General features: G+C 37.9%; 1 protein-coding gene and 1 pseudogene across 2 annotated transcripts in view; one reads left to right on the top strand and one right to left on the bottom strand.

Annotated features, from left to right (window-relative positions):
- Window positions 1–18,061, bottom strand: part of PGR (progesterone receptor) — a 94,376-nt gene that overhangs the window by 42,300 nt on the left and 34,015 nt on the right. Inside the window, exon 3 of one of the 2 annotated variants that reach the window (XM_053925753.1) lies at window positions 16,249–16,365. The exons of the other annotated variant lie outside the window; for it this stretch is intronic. Within the exon in view, the coding sequence (XP_053781728.1) occupies window positions 16,249–16,365 (117 nt within the window). The remainder of the gene's footprint in view (window positions 1–16,248; window positions 16,366–18,061) is intronic. 2 annotated transcript variants of the gene reach the window in all.
- LOC112317509 (caprin-2 pseudogene) lies at window positions 11,363–14,277 on the top strand (annotated as a pseudogene).

Here is an 18,061-nt window from a genome sequence, read left to right as displayed (position 1 = left end):
TTATGTCCCTTGCCCTAGGGGATATATCAGTGAAAATATTGCTGCATGGAATATCTAAAATTTTCCTGCCTATGTTCTCCTCTAGGACTTTTATGGTGTCCTGACTTATACTTAAGTCTTTTATCCATCTTGAGTTTGTATTTGTGTATGGTATAAGTTGGTGGTCAAGTTTCATTTTTTTGCATGTACTTGTCCAGATCTCCCAACACAATTTGTTAAAGAGGCTATTTTTACCCCATTTAATTCTCCTGCCCCCTTTGTCAAATATTAATTGACCATAGAGATATGGGTTTACTTCTGGGCTCTTTATTCTGTTCCATTGGTTTATGTGTCTGTTCTTACGTGAGTACCAGGCTGTTTTGACTACAGTGGCCTTGTAATACAGTTTGATATCTGGCATTGTGATCCCTTCTATGTTGTTCTTCTTTCTCAAAATTGCTGAGGCTATTGAGGGTTGTTTACAGTTTCATATAAATTTTTGAAATATTTGTTCCATGTTTGTGAAATATTGTTGGTATTTTAATAGGGATTGCATTCAATCCATAGATTGCTTTGGATAGTATGAACATTTTAATGATGTTAATTCTTCCAATCTATGAATGCAGTATATGCTTCCATTTATTTGTGTCTTTTGATCCAGTGACTCCACTGCTGGGATTATACCATAAGAATCCTGAAACACCAATCCAAAAGAACCTATGCACACCAATGTTCATAGCAGCATTATTTACAATAACCAAGTGCTGGAAACAGCCTAAGTGCCCATCTGTAAATGAGTGGATAAAAAAAACCAAACTGTGGTACATTTACACACTGGAATACTAGGCAGCAGAAAGAAAGAAGGAACTCCTTCTTTTCATGACAGCATGAATGGAACTGGAGAGTAGTATGCTAAGTGAAATAAGCCAGGTGGTAAAAGACTAATACCATGTAAGTGGAACCTAATCAACAGAACAAACAAACAAGCAAAATATAACCAGAGGCATGGTAATGAAAACAAAATGACAGTCATCAGAGGAGAGGAGAGATAGGGATCACAGGGAAAAGAAGGAGATGGGGCAAGTCAAGGAACTTGTATAAGGACCCAAGGGCATGGACAAAGGGGTGGCAGTTGACTGTGGGAGCAGTGGGGGATGGGTGGGACAGGAGAGGGCAAAAGGGGAAAATGTGGGACAATTGTAATTGAACAATAAAATTTAATTAAAAATATATTATATTAGTTTCAGGTGTATACCCCTGTGATTAGATCACTTACTAAGTGATCATCCCAATAAATCTCGCACCTATCTGATACCATACATAGTTATTAGAATATTGTTGACTATATTCTCTATGTTGTACTTTACATCCCCATGACTATTCCGTAACAACAAATTTGTACTTCCTAATGCCTTCATCTTTTTCACCCATCCCCACAAACCACTCCCATCTGGCAACCATCAAAATATTCTCTGTATCTGTGTCTATTTCTGTTCTGCTTGTTTTTTTCATTCAACTGTTGATAAATATGTTTTATTCCATTTTATTGTTCATATCTTTTGTCTTTTTTCCTCCTTATTCTTAAAGAGGACCCTTTAACATTTCATGTAATGCTGATTTGGTGGTATGAACTCCTTTAGTTTTATCTTGTCTGAGAAGTGCTTCATTTGTCCTTTGATTTTAAATAATAGCTTTGCTGGGTAGAGTAATCTTGTTTATAGGTCCTTGCTTTTCATCACCCTTAATATGTCTTGCCACTCCCTTCTGTCCTCAAAGTTTTTGTTGAGAAATCAGATGACATCCTTGCAGGAGCTCCCTTGTACGTAATCAACTCCTCTTCTCTTGCAGTTTAAGATTCTGTCTTTGTTTTTATTCTTTGGCATTTTAATTATGGTGTGTCTGGGAGTGGGCCTCTTTGAATTCATGTTGTTTGGGATTCCCCATGCTTCCTGGACTTGTATGTTTATTTCCTTCACTAGGTTAGGAAAGTTTTATGTCATTGTTTTTTTAAAGTAAGTTTTCAATTTCTTAATCTCTCTATTTTCCTTCCAGCGTCCCCATGATATGAATGTTGGTATAGTTGAAGCTGTTACAAAGGCTCCTTATACTATCTTCATTTTGGGGGATTCTTTTTTCTTTTCGCTGTTCTGCAGAATCCAATATTTTTTAAAACTGGAAATGATGCTTTCCACAGTTCATTGATAAGAATAAATGTGTGTGAGAATAGCCAAGAGGATTGTTAAAAGAGTAACTATACTTTTACTATATACCATGCTATGTAATATTAAAATTTATTCATAGCAATACTAGTAGAATCCAAATATGATGATGTTATATTAATATTAACATGCAAATGGACATATAGATCAACATACTAGAATACAGGAAAGAGAATATATACCAAATCCATATAGTATCTTAATATATGCTGAAAGTGGTTAGTGAGAGGACATTCGCTTGAGGTGTATGAAGGCTACAGGGAAAGCAGAGAATATAAATCCTCAGGTATTTTTATAATAGAATGGCAAAACACAGCCAGATGAGGACCATATGACCACACTAATTACTTTATCCCTGTGACTTGATCTAAATTTGAGGGGCAACCCAGACAAGACGTAGAATAGAGAGAGGTAATAAAAAACTAGAAATTATTTTTGTAGTTATTGATCATATTTGACTGAGCAGAGACAAATGCAAGCACACCCTTAATACCTTCTACCTTGCTTCTCTTTTTTTCTTCTTAGAATTTATCATGTTCTATCAGGTTACGCTATTTCATGTTATATACTGTCTCTTTCCTCAACTAAAGCTTAAGTTCCTTGATGATAGCATCAGCGCCTTGTATATAGTAGTAATACTCCAATTTTAATAAATCAGTAATTGCATATAACAATAAAAGCCTGTTTGCCACAAGGGCTCAAGGGCTCTAATATGGCCTCCTGTCATATAACTTCCACCCCCTGAAAAACAGGAAGGAATCTAAGGGAACTTTCCTTCAGAAAAAAACACAATCCAAGACAGAGGATGTAACAGTTTTCATAGGAGAATGGAGTCCACAGATGCCTTAAAATTTCAGTTGTTGACACCTTTCTACCAAAGCTACCTTTATGCCCCCGCCCACTGTTTCTCTCTCTTCCATACCAAACCAAACCAAAGAGCTGGGATTACAAGTCTTCCAGCTCAAAGTATAAGGCAATAATCAAACCAGGGAGGAATCTAAGGGAAACCAGCTGACAATTAGTCAAATAGCAAGCCAAGGTAGAATTATATACACTTAAATGTGTAATAAGTAGCAAACACATTGAATGGAATTTAAGCAAAAATATTTTTAGAAAGATAAATGCAAAAATCAAATGAATAAAAGTTGGAGGAAGAATATTTATAGGAAATGGACTTAAGCAATCCTTTCACTGTGTTTTAAAGATAAAGTAGCATCTAAGTTTGCTAAGTTTTAAGAAATCAAAGAAGAGAAACACAAAATCAAATAAGAGTTCAAAATAAATTACAAAACAAGATAAAATGAGAGATGGCAGACAAATATTAAAAAAATAACAAATAGAGTTATTATAGGTCCAAAAACCTAATTTGGAAGAATATAAAAGGATAACTGCAAGTGCAAAAAACCAAACAACTAACATGAAGTTCAGACTTTGAGATTTTGAGAAAAATCACCAAATGGAGTATAAAAGAATTAAAATTAAAGGGAGTAGAGAAAAGAAGACAGGCGTGGAAGACAGAAAGTCGAGAGACAACCTATACATTACTACCAGGGGCCATGAAAAAGGGAAAGAACATAAACAAGAAAATCTTTGAAGAAAATATTGAGATAATACTTTCCTAACTTGTAAGGACAGTTACATTTTTCAGGTCAAACAGGGATTGCTCTCTTTCAAAAAACATTAATGGATTATGATAGAGCTAAGTTTTGATGAAGTTACCAAAATTTGAAGATTAAGACACACATTCAGATGGAAGAAGCATATTATCTACAAATAAAAAATGTAGAATCTCAGATTTTTCTCCAGTTACATTATATGCCTAGAGACAAGGACATTGTATTTAGATTTGTGGAAAAGGGGCTCATACCACACATTTTCCACATTGTAATATAATTTTAATGAATATTTGGGAAGCGAAAGAACATAGTACACAGAGTAAGCGTCTTACTCTCACCAGCCTTCTTCACCTCACTGCTCCCTCCTCCCTCTATCCCATTCTAAGTAACACAAATCTACTTTTTGCCTTTGACAGATCAAATTGGTAAATATCTTTTGTAACTTCAGCATATTCTTAAGGTCATAGCTTCTATCACAAATAGCTTACCAAAGAACCTCTAAAAATAAAAACAAATGGAACGTTCTCCTCTAAAAGAAATAAAACATAAATTGACACATAGTTTCAATTATTTAGAAAATTTTTCTACCATGTGAAAACATACACTTTTTCTTTCAGATTATGTTCTCATGTGAATCATTTTTTGAAAATATAGATATATACTATAACAATATCAAATAACTAATATGTTAATTAAAGGCCTCCACTAGCAATAATTTTTTAAATTAATTTCAATGCCAGGATATCTGTACTTACTTTTCACTAGTTCCTACATATATTGAAAAAAATTTAGAAGATGCAATAATATATTTTTCATTAAAATTAAAACCTTTATTTTGCCAATGATTCTATTTGCATAAATGACATGAAGACATAAAAGGTATTTTAAGCCGCCACTTACTAAACCAAAGTACCAGGCATTGTGCTATATACTTTAGATGTATCATTTCTTTTACCCTTAAAAGAGCTTTCATATGTTCCTAATAGGAAAGAAAACAGATGTGTAAAGGTTAAGGGGTGTACGTGAAGTCCCACAGCTTTTGGTGGGAAAGTTGAAATCAAAACCTACTTGTTCTGACTCTATACCCTTACTTGTTACTGAAATGCTATACCACCTCTTACAGAGGTGTTTTAATCTTTTTCTAACCTATTAATAACAGTTAAAATTTTAAGGTGGAGTTAATGCATTTGATTAAAATTGGCATAAATTTTATATAAACTTCTCTTACTGGCAATGTACAAGATTAGGCAACATAAATCTCCTTCTCCAGAACACTTAAAAATTATGGGTAAAACATAAGCAACATCTTTTTAAATACATATCTCAAAGGTCAGCAAAATATCCAGGAATCTAAAATGAAGAACATCTCTAACCATTGACAATAGACATGAGAAGGAAACATGTCTGTTTTATCTTTGGCTCAACATGGGAAGAGTTTTCTCTGTTCATTCTTAACGATAGGTCTTCATCACGTAGATTTTAGTTTGAAATTATTCTATCCACAAGGTATTGGGAACCTAGAGGCAAAAAGTAAATATGAGAAGTGGCCCTACACTGATAAAAACCCTAAGGTGTATGGAAAAGTAAAGTAAAGCCTCTCTTTGGAGAGAAACCCCTTAAATTAAGGACACTCAGGTTCCAGAAAAAAAAAATTAAACTTTGCCAAGCATGAGTTTATAATCCGAAATGACAAAGGACACAATGAGTGAGAAGTAGCAGAACAGTAATCTGTGCTGAATTTGGCTCCTAGGGACTTGTAAAAAGTTATTAAGTATTCAGAAAAATTTAAAGCCAGTTGTTAAACCATTGGTAGCCTGAAATTTGTATAAAGGAGTATTTATACTATAATCATTGACAAACCCTATAAATAAACAAAGTTTTTTTTTTTAGTACCACCACATCACAATGGCACAACTCGATCCTGAGACATGAGACTTTGGGATTATTTAATCCCATCACCCACTCCGTGTCTGAGGCGCAAATGGAGACTGCACATGTGATACACGCCTCTCCTTTGCTTCCTGTGTCCCATAAACCAGAGTCTATTCTGCTTCCAAAAAATAATAAAAATAAATACAAGTTTTTCAATTATGTTTATAATTATTAAAGATATATGGTAAAGAATAAAAACAAGAAAGAGAAATGGTATCAAAACAAAATAGACAAATTTATGAAAGACTCAAGTAGGATGTCTTAAAATTACCATCAGTAAAATGAAAGAATGGTGAACTGGAAGACAACTGAATTTATTCTGAATTTACACAGACTACAGCACGGACAGTAATTTCATGGGTAATATTAAACAGGATAAAGAGATATGGAAGATAAATGGGCTAGCCTAATAACGTCTCATAAGTCTTCTGGAGGTAGAAAAAGGCAATGAGAAGGAAGCAATATTTGAACACTACTGGGATGGTTTTGATCCTCCTACTATTTATGAAAAATATAATCTCATATATAGGAATTATGATGATTTCCAAGTAGAAATAAAACTAAATTCATAACCAGTTACATTTAGTAAAGTTGGAGAACTAAGTGTGAAAACATTTTATACAAATATACAGAGAATATTGTGTGAAAAGAAACTATTAAATCTATAGGAGAGTTCTCAAAAAGAAAAAAAAGATACAAGCCAGAAATGCAGGTGTAGAGAAAAAAAGTTAATCTAAAATTTTATGATCGGCAAAATCATCATTGAAAAATGAAGTTGAAATAAAGGTATTTTCAGTGGAAAAAGAAGTTTATTATTAACAGATTTCCATAGAAGGTACTCATAAAACAATTTATTTTAAAAGTAAGGAAACTAAATGAAAAGTCAAGAAGAAAATAATAAAGCAAACAAATACGTAAACACATAGGTAAAACTGTTGGACTGAATAAAAAATAATGATTACTAATTCTGGATCGTGTGCTGCAATGAATGATGTTTACTTTGTCATGGTCTTTATGCTATTTGTTTTTATTTCTAGCAAAAGTATTTTATATTGGATGACATAAAGTCTTTAGGCAATAATGGTGACCCTGTTGCATAGAAGCAAAGGAAGGCTGTTAGGTTGGGTACTAACATATAAGTTTTATGGTATCCAGAAGGCTCTCTGGGGATTGGATGAGGAAACAGAGGATAAAGATCAGCAGGCAACTAAGGAATGGTGCAAATCTTTTAACATTTTGAGGGTCATATTAAGAATTGCTGTAGTTTGGGTGGACTTACAGGCAATTATCCCAACATTAGCTGTCCTAAATTATGTCCAGTTACATGTTATTACTTTGAATAAGCACAAGGATAATGTTCCTGGGATCAGTCCACTGGGACCATGCCCTAAGGAACTCTCTATATAGCACTAGCTGTAAGGAAGAAAGTGAGAATGCATACTCTAAGGAATATCCTTACTAAGGGTGTGTGGGGTGGCATTTAGACGGGACAGTCAGTGACCAGAAAAGATTATCTGTCTGGCTGCAGGCTTCAATGCAGTGAACTGGCAAAGCAGTGTGAGAGGTACTATCTCTGGGGCGGGGGGTTGCTGATTCAAAGGGACTGGATAGAGAAGGAGATGCTCATAAGCAGAAGACTGTGAGAGGTCTAAGAAGGGAGGTGGCAGGCATCACTCACAGTAAGTCCTGCATGAAAGGGAGGGCAGATAATTTCAGTTTTTGTAGCAACTAAAGGCAGAGACTAAGTTTCTACTCTACAAAAAGAGGTACTTGTTGAGTGTCCCAAACTCATGAATTTTAGAACCCTTCAGGAAAGGAATTGAGGCTTTGTTGGTTTCAAGTACAGGAAGAGAAAAAAATTTTTACTATATACCCCACACCCTGTAGCCCAGAAAGTTATTCTCTTTGCCAAGTGAATTGGGGGTGAATCTAGATGTAGGAGGAGGTTGCAGAGAAACTAGCTTTCTCACAAACCTTTTACAGCTCGAGGGTAAAGCTCTCTACCAAAATCAAATCAAATCAAAGACAACTCTCTAAAAATAGTCTCCAGCTTAAGGAAAAAATGCCAGTGAACATAACTATGTGTTTAATCATTCCTTTATGTAGAAAGCTCTTACTTCTGAAAGAGCTACTTACCTTATAATAGTTTAGCATTTTTACCACAGAGCTGTATTCATTTCAAAAAAGTGTTTTTGGTGAGTCATTACACAAAAATGAAAGAAGTTAGAGGTGGAACACTTAAAGTAGAAAATATATTACCATCTTTCAGGGCGTAACTATCTTTCCTGCTCTGCATTGTCCAGCCATAAACAAGATGCAGAAGTTCACTGTGACCTTGTGAGGGTGAGGGAAGTGATTCATTAAAAACAAGAATCATATGCAACTAAGAGACCAAATAGCTCAAACATAATTCTCATAATAAGAGCAAAGCTGTTGAAGCCAGATTAAGAACCTGAAAAATCTATGTTGTGACATATCGAAAACATTAATAGTTTGACCTCTGCTATTTTACCATAGTTTCATTAAACGTTTTTCAGTGTTTTCTCGTGTTTCATCTTTTGTTATTCAAATGGTCTCTGCATCAGAAATGAGAAATTTGAGGAAGGAGTGATAAACAGGAAGGGAAGAAAAAAAGGAGGGAGGAAGGAAGGGGGGGATGGGACGTGGGTTCCATGTTCAGTGGCGTGTTTGATAGTAGTGAATACGTATCATTCACTTGTGAAAAGACCTGTGTTGGGGATGTAGACCCTGAACTTTTTTACCTATATAGGAGAACACTATCAAAAACATGTAAGACCAATGTGACAATAAATACGTTGTGCCAACTGGTTGTCCACATGGGAAATAGTTATATTCCCACTTCTCTACATGAAAAAATACCACTTGTAGATAGATTAAGGACATACATGTGAAAAACAAACTTTTAACATTTTAGAAGATTTTTAGTAGATTATCTGTCTGATTTCAAGGTGGAAAAATAAATAATGGGAGACTACTGACATGTGTGATTATATGAAAATTAGAAAAATAACATCATAAAGGAGGTAAAAGGTGAAGACATAGTCTAGATGTAACTAACAAAGAATCAGTATGGAGTATAGAGGTAAGTTGTATGAATCATAAGAAAAACAGCAACCCAGTTGAAAATGGCCAATGGATATGAACAGCCAATTCGTGGAAGAGGAAATATAAATGGCCAATACATATATTAAACATTATTTTCCTTTACCACTCATCAAGGACACAAAAATTTTAAAATATTAGATACAAATCTCAGGCCCACTAAATTAGAAACATTTAAAAGTCTGAAAATACCAAGTACAGGCGAGGATGCATCATAACAAGAAATCTAATGCCCTGGAGGAAACAAACACTTTGGAGAGTGATTCGGTGCTCAGGTGACGTTCAGTCAGGCTAATGAGCCAGAAATTCCCTTTCTACATATGCAGCCTAGAGAACTTCTCAAACATGTGCACCAAGATAAGACACAAGAGTGTTCATGGCAGCATGTTTTATGATTATGAAAAATTAGAAATCATATCCATTAACACAAGAAAGAAAACCACTGTGCAGTGTTCATAAAATGTATTGCAGAGAAGTTCAAGTGAACCCCTAGTTATACATACATATAGGAATAAATCTCAAAAAATACTGAGTGAAAAAAGCAAGATTAAAATGTATAGTGCTGTACCATTTATATAAAGTTTGAAAATATTGAAAATAATATTTTATTACCTAGGGATTCATACACATGAGTTAAAAGTATGAAGATGCTGAACAATAATTTGGCTAAGTGATCTGACAGGAAGAAATAAATCTAATGGGTTCAGGAAAAACATACCAGAAGCTTAAAAATATTTGTAATATCTTCTTCCTTATAAAACTTAATGAAAATAAAATATTAAAAAGTGATCTGATGTTAAAATGTGAGTGATAAGAGACATAGGTGTTTATTTTTAAAAAATATTTTGGGGAGTCTTAATATATTCCCTAATTAAATAATGCAGAAGTTTTTATGTTATAGGGAATCACAAAAATAATACTTCTTACAGGGCAAATATGAAAACTTTTATATTACGCGAATGGGCATATTTGGCTTAGGTTAGATTTCTTATTATAGTAGAGTACCTCACACCAATTCAAAAGGCGCTACATGTCAACCACCTTAGACACAATGATGAACTCCAGGAACGACTGGCTGATTTAAATATTGGCTCTACTGAAGCAAAGACCCTGCTGCCAGTGATTTGTGAAATTAGTTTGACTGAGATTGTACATGAAATGTGAGAGTAGAAATGCAATACATCCAAATCAATACATCTTTATATTTGTGCTTAACTAAATTAATATATTAATCTATTAAATAATATATAAGTCAACATTTGACTGTTTCATCTACACCCCCAGAAATTTATGTACTTATTCAGCCAGAACACATTTGTATCTTCTAATGGGAAAAATGGGGTGGGGGCTTGCTCTATGGTATGGTCCAATTAACCTGGGGAAGTCTTGGTTTGCATCTGTTAGCCCAATTTTGATTATTGATAGTGCTGCATTTCATTTCAGCAGTGTCCTGGTTGGGATGATAAATTTTACAGTCATCAGCCATAAAAGGAGCTTCACTGACTGAAGGCAATTATGCACGTTGTTGGGGGGGAATCCATATTTCAGGAGAACTGGGCTTCAGGATGGCACCACGGGACCTTGGGAAAGTGATGGGAGAACAACGGAATTAAGGACAGTGTGCCTGGGCAGGGGTAGCTATCTGATCACATTTCTCCCTATTTTCCTTTCTAATTCTGAGGCTGGGGCTATTTAGCCCTGAATTAAACTCTGCCCTGCCATGGAACCAGTTCTGCCCTTGCACAGAAGAAGTAAGAAAACCGGCGTCAATTAAAACAGCTTTACACCATGTGCACTTGCTGGCGACCCTGCTCTGATGTTACTTTAGTCCATACCGCTGGAATGAAATCCTTCCCTTTCGCCCCTGTCTGGCTGAGTTTTCTCTGAAGCTCCCTTCTTCTTGTTACTCTGTTTCTTACGGAGTGTTTGTCTTGTTGCTAGCCAGACCCAAGTCTCTCTTCTGAATGAACCCGTGTCTCAGTGTGGGGAGGTTTCATCTTTTTACTTTGCTTATTTTCAATCACTTTTCCACTATAATAGTATGATGATTAAAATAAATGCAATTATGGAGTGAAAGACTACTTCAAGAGTTAGCAATCAAAGCACAAACAAGCAAGCAAAATATAACCAGAGACGCTGAAATTAAGAACAAACTGACAGTAACCAGAGGGAAGGTGGGAGGGGTAAATGGGGAGGAGGAGAAAGGCAAGGGTTTTCAGGAACATGTATAAAGGACACATGGACAAAACCAAAAAGAGGTAGGATCAAGGGTGGGAGGTGGGGGTGGCTGGGGTGGGGCAATGGTGGGGTGGGGAAATGGAGACAACTGTACTTGAACAACAATAAAAAAAAAAAAGTTAAAAAAAGAGCACACTTTCTCTGAATGAAAAACACTACTTTAGACCACTTACCTTTTTCCTTCTCCAAACACTCTTTCTGTGTCCTGGAAATGATTATAGGCGGAAACACTTCACCAAGTTCACTATGTATGTATTATAGAACTCGACACAGAAACACGTACCAAAAGACCTGAAAGAGGGCTTGAATAGAGCAGTGCATTTGCCTTTAAAAGAGCTGGACTGCCTATTAAGTTTTCAGAACTGCCTTGGCCTGCAAGAACTGAAAGTCTCGGTGCCGAAGACCATATAGAGCAGTCATCACTGTACTTGTAGGACTTTTGTAGAGGAGTGAGAAAGCAGTGGTGGGAACGACATACCAACATATGAAAGATCTGCTGTCTAAATGGTTGAAACCAGGCTATTTTGAAAATATTCCAGTTCCAAAAAATGCTTAGGAAAAACAAGTATCATTAGAGGAAGAAAGGCTGATAAAATTTTAGAAGAAAATAATGATTGAGGATGAATATGTCAAAGAGTCGGCATCTCTTATGGAACCTGCACTGCCAGAGATACAACCACAAGAGTTTCTTAACAGGTGCTACGTGACAGAAGGAGATGATTAAGCAAACAGGATAAAGAGCAATCTTGAAAAGCAGATTATTTTAAAAAACCAAATACCCCCATATTTTGGGATATGCTTACTGAACCAGATGGTGAGAAGAAGAAACAGGAATCCTTCAAGTCCTGGGAGACCTCTCTTAAGCAGGGGGAGCTGGGAAAGCCTGCGGTTTCCTTAGAACAGAGGAAACAAGAGATTGCAAAACTCAGGTCCATTCTGCGGTAAGAACAGACGAAGCAGGATGTCTCTAAGCCCAAGCTAAGTCAGCTAGGGGCAGCGAGAAACCCCTAAGTGCAAAGCAGGGTACATCCAAGAGGAACAGAAGAAACAGGAGATTCCAATGCCTTGGCCAGTTCAGCTGCAGAAAGAACAGGGTCCAAAGAAGTAAACGGCAAAGTCTTAGACACTGTCTGCAGAGTGAACAGGACATCAGCAAGATGTGCACCACTCCCATGTGTGAAGAACAGGATTCAAGACGGCCAAAGACTCCTAGATCCTGAGGAAATAGTGTTGACAATCAAAAACACCCTTTAATACCACAATCCCAAATTTCTCCAAAGTCCTGGGGGTTAGCTGCAGGAAACCTCATACCACACCCAAAGATATGCCTAAGCCTATGCGTCAGCCTGTAGGTTCTTCCTCTACCCTTTCAAAGGATCCAGTATTGAAGGAAAGAAAATCTGCAGGATCTGATGACCCAGATTCAAGGAACATGTAACTTTATACAATAATCTCTTCTAGATTTTGATGAACCTTCCAATGCAAGTCCATCATCACAGCCACCTTCAGCTACTCCAGGTAGCCCAGTAGCATCTACAGAACAAAATCTATCCAGTCAATGGGATTTTCTTCAAGAAGCATTGCAGGCCGTTTTTTCTCCAGTTACTTGTAGCTCAAATGTTTGTTTGGTTACTACCCATCAGGCTTCTTCAGGATCTGAAACAGAGTTTACGATCTCAGAGACTCCTGAGGCAGCAGTTCCCCCAAGCAAGCAATCCTCTTCACTGGCTTCTCCGAATCCTCCCATGTCAAAGGGCCTTGAACAGAGCTTCCAGTCACCTCCGGCAAGTAGTAGTAACTACTAACACAACGTCCTTTCAAGCCATGCAGACAGTACTTAATGTTAATGAACCTTTGTCACCATGGAAAGAACAAGAAGTAAAAGAATCCTACTGTTCACCTGGCTACAGTCAAAGTTTCACTACAGCGAAGTACACAGACAGCACTCCAATGCCAGCGGCCAGCTGTATACGTAGAACAAACTGCTCTTTCTCAACACAGTGCAAGTTATCCTCATGGAACTATTCAAGTAAGCAATGATATCCTTGCCTTTTACCCAGCACAGACGAAAGTATTTCCCAGACCCTCTCAGCTGTTTAACAATAGCCAGGGATGTGCTCAGAGGATGGGCTTGTGGTGGGAGATTACTAACCAATACATATTGGTCCCCTGGTGGCTATAAAGGTTTTGATACTTATAGAAGACCTCCTTCAGTTTCTAATGGAAATTATAGCCAGCTACAATTCCAAACTAGAGTATCCTGGAACACCTTATTCTTAAAAAAAATAATTACCAGCAGTGTTACAGGTGAAGAGGGACATCTAGTGGTCCGTGGGCAAATTCAAGAGCAGGGTGGGGTGATTCTTCTCAGGTGAGCAGCCCAGAAAGAGACAACGAAACCTTTAACAGCGGTGATTCCAGACAAGCAGATTCCCACAGCATAACCCCTGTGGATGTGCCGGTGACAAATCCAGCAACCACCATACTGCACATGCCTCTCCCCTGCCTCAGCAGATGCGAGCTGCTTTCTCAGCAGCCACAACCTCTAATCTCACCCTTGGATCTTTAGACCAGCCTGTTGTGTTTGATCTTCTTCTGAACAACCTGGGAGAAACTTGATTTTCAGCTTGGTAGATTCTTTTTTAAAGATTTTATTTATTTATTTTTAGAGAGAGAGGGAGAAAGAAAGAGAGGGAGAGCAACATCAGTGTGTGGTTGCTTTTTGAGCGCTCCCTACTGGGGACCTGGCCTGCAACCCAACCACGTGCCCTGACTAGGAATTGAACCAGTGACCCTTTGGTTTGCAGGCCAGCACTCAGTCCACTGAGCCATACCAGCCAGGGCTCAGCTTGGTAGATTTAACCATGCAATGAATGGCACTTATGTTTTCATTTTTCATATGCTAAAGCTGGCAGTGAATGTTTGTCAACCTCATGGAGAATGAAGAGGTCTTGGTATCTGCCTATGCCAATGAGACTGTTCCAGACCACGAAACTGCTTGCAGTCATGCGATTCTTCAACTTTTCCAGGGAGACCGGATATGGTTACATTCACAGAGTGCAGCCATTTACGGAAGTAGTTGGAAATATATTACATTTTCAGGCTACCTTTTTTTATCAAGATTGAAAGTCGGTACACAATTGACAACAAAAGGATGCTGTTCTCATTAGTGGGATTAAAGCAAAAGCAGTCCTTGACCTTGTAGTGAATTGGTTTAGGGAAATGTTTTCATTCCTAGAGGAAATAGAGAGATACTTATTTTTGTTTTCCTCCCCAAGGGGAAAAATTTCAAGCTGAATGGCAATTAGCACTAAATTGTGATGTAGCATCACGAGTCAAGCTATGAGTGTATATCCTTAACTGTATTCATTCAGCTTACTGAACTGACTGCCTCGAGTTCAGGCAAGTTATAATGCCTTGTTTAAAAAGTTAACAATAAAAAGTAAAAAAAAAAGAATGCATAGAGACCTATATTTCAAATGACTTCAAAATGATAGTTACAAATATGTATGGAGCACTTAAACAAATACTTTGGTGATAAAAACACTAAAATGAAACTCCTGCTTTCAAACAACTCAATCTTGGATAAGGAGAAAATCCTTGAATTGAATACTGGTAAATAAACAGCTATAAAACAGCGAGGTAAGTTCTACAACAAAGGTGTATAAGAAACAATGGGGGGTGGGGGGAGCAGGGCGGGGAGAGGGAGAAGGTAGGAGGGTGGGAGGGAGGAACAGAGAGAGAGAGGGAGAGAATATGGATTCCCAGTGCCTCATATGGGCTGGGATAGGGTAGGGTAGCTGGGTCTCACTGCTTCCCCTCTAATCAATTTGGTCACTCTTCCATTTTAAGAGTAGGAACTCTGAAGTAAGTAGTCAGGACAAGGTCCAGTCCAGGCTGGCTCGAGGGCTTCCAGCTTCCCAAATATGAAAAGCACTACATTAAACTGTGTCCCCACAAACCCCTGCCCCTGCTGTGACTGGGGCGATGGGAAGGTTACACCCCACACACACACACACAGAAAAGCACACTAGAACTTGACAAGGGTGAAGAAGAGTGATGCAGGCAAAAGCAAACCACAGGCGAGGACAGGCGAAAGGAGGGTGAAGATCCCGAAGGGCTGGCGGGAGAAGAGCTTAGAAAGAGAGAGCTACTGCTTGGTGATGAAAGGCCCCACGTCCTGCATTTAGAAATTTGGCCTTTATTCCACGGATAGTCCACGAATGCTTTCTTAGAAAGAACACTGGTTCCATTGGGCCTACAGAGTACAGCTCAAACCCCACATCCCTGCTGGCCCAGAGTAACTTTCAGACTTCACTTCTTGCTGTTCCCATTAAATAATTGAAAAGCCATCACTGGAATGCATGTTTTTTTTTTTTTTCCAGATACACGGGATTTGCATTGTAAATACCTTTCTCCCTTTCCACTTACAAAGTTTCTATTCATTCTTTGAGAACCTCCTTTTTGAAGTTTTTGCGAAGTCCCTCAGATGAAAATGATTTTTTCCTTTTCTCTATTTGCTAACAATGTACGGTACCTCTCTTAAATCACTTACTCTTCTGTTAGATAATTATTTTATTAGGGATTAGACTGCACCATACTCGAGGGCAGCAAAGACTGAACTTAAGCAGAACTTAAAGTAGTACTTGGTAAGTGCAAGGATGCAGTTATACAAAGAGGACAGGGGAGGGACTGATGGAGAGTGAGAGGGATGGAGATTGATGTACTGGACCAATTCACAGAAGCAGTTTTTGGTCTGGGAGGAGCTTCAGTGCTCTCATTTTACCTGTAAGGAGACTGATACCCAGAATGGGCTAGTGACTTCCTCAAGGTCGCATAGGCAATGAGTGCAGAGCCAGGACTCCAACTTATGTCACTTAATGAAAGGTTGGTGGACACTCCATAACATTTACTTATAGGCAGTAGAGACAAAAGGAGGTTTATTACTTCTCCTCACAGACCTTAACATGCTGGGAATCGATAAAGTTCGTGAGATAGTACTGGTTGCTTCATTCAGACACCAATAATCAAGACAGAAAAAGCAAAGCAAGAACAGAGATAAATGAGAGAATCAGGATTTTCTGACCCACCGCTTTATAGTGTGAATATCAGTATATTATTAGTGAAAACAGCTGCATTACCTCCAAGGACCATGCCAGCTTGACAGCACTTTCTAAGGCGACATGCTGGGCAGTTTTTTCTGCGGATTTTATCAACGATGCAGTCATTTCTTCCAGCACATAAATAATTGTGCTGCCCTAAAATATAAAATGGTAAAAATTATTTACCATATCTAAAGACCAATGGAAACTTTATAATATGGCAACTGAAAAACATCAGCAACTACACGACTGACTCAGCCAGCCTCTTGCTCGGCAAAACTGAATGTCACTAATGCCCCACACGTACTCAGTGCTTTCCCTGTGCCTTCAGGAGCCTCCCTGAGGTGCACACGGCTTAGAAATCAATTTCAGGGCACCTTTAAACATCTTTAAAAGTAGGATCTCACTCATGTGGGGTAAAGCTGAAACTCACGGACACAGATCGACAATAGTATGGCGGTTACCAGAGGGAGGGGGTGGGTGGTAGAGGGTCAAGGGGGCCGAATATATGGTGTCAGAAGATGATTTGACTTTGAGTCATAGCCACACAATGCAATGTTCAGATCACATATCATAGTAATGTACACTTGATGCGTACATGACCATATTAACCAATGTCACCACAATAAATTTAATTTAAAAATCTTTTATCCAAGATTTGTGTATCTTCTTAATGGCATCAGCATGCCCTTAGATCTTCTGCCATTTGGAGTTGCTGATAACCATTAGTTATACAATATAAAATAGTCATGGCTTGGGTCATGTTAAGTATCCAGAATTCATCTTTCTTTCCTTCCTTCCTTCCTTCCTTCCTTCCTTCCTTCCTTCCTTCCTTCCTTCCCTTTCCTCCCTTCCTCCATCCCTCCCTTCCTCCCTCTCTTTCATCATTCATCTAGACCCTACACTGGTTTCTCACAAGAGGAGAGAACAGAAAATAGGAAACAAGATTTTCCATCCTATATAAAGAGTAAGCTTAAATAAATAGTGTTCATGGATATAATTATTGTTTGAAATGATGCTGTCCTATTCTCTATTCCTAGGTCACAAATATACTGAGAAAAAAGAAGTCTGAAATACCAGCAGCTGGTAATGCTGCAGACTTTTCTCATTTCTACTTCTTAAATGATTTATAACAGTATCTTCTTCTTCAGTGTTTCAGAGAAAGAGTGCCCCTTTACCAGGGCTCCTAGTCTGTGTTTCTGAAACCATCCCTTTCTGCCTACTTTCAAATCTTGCCCCACCAACTTCCCCCTCGCTCCTTTACAATCTTTCATCTCTCCTTCTCCAGTGATGTCTCACTTCCCCTCAAGTTTTCCCATTCCAAACACTCCAGCATCAAATTGAGAGAGAGAGAGAGAGAGAAATAGAGAGAGAGAGAGAGAGAATTCTGTCTCATTTTAAATTCTCCCTGACTCCATCCCTCCCTTTGTCATCAAAGTTGTTGAAAAAGTCATCTTCATCTTCATTTCCGTTCTCTAATCACCCAACCGTCATTACCTCTCAGCATACTGAGAGGTTTATAAAGTAGCCGATGCTCACTGCCTTTACAAAGTGGCTTAACGTCATCAAAGATTTCTTCATTCCTAAATACTGTGGATTCTTTCTTAACATTGTGTATAACTTGCCCCTGGCAATTTCCCTCCACACCTGACTCCCCGCTTTGTTTTTGGGGAAGGACTCTCGTGCCTCTTCATATGTCTTTCCAAAAGTCCCTTCTAAGTTCCCCTTGCCAATCCCTCTTCTTTGCCACTTCTTTATATGGTGTATTCTACTGTACACACTGTGTTGGCAGTTTCATTATCTTCTCATGACTCTGAAACCTCATCTTGAGCTTTGATCTTCCAACCATCTC

This window comes from Desmodus rotundus, chromosome 5, assembly GCF_022682495.2.
Source record: "Desmodus rotundus isolate HL8 chromosome 5, HLdesRot8A.1, whole genome shotgun sequence".
Taxonomy (NCBI): Eukaryota; Metazoa; Chordata; class Mammalia; order Chiroptera; family Phyllostomidae; genus Desmodus; species Desmodus rotundus.
Note: the sequence above shows the minus strand (reverse complement) of the source record. Positions and strands in the feature narration are given on the sequence as shown.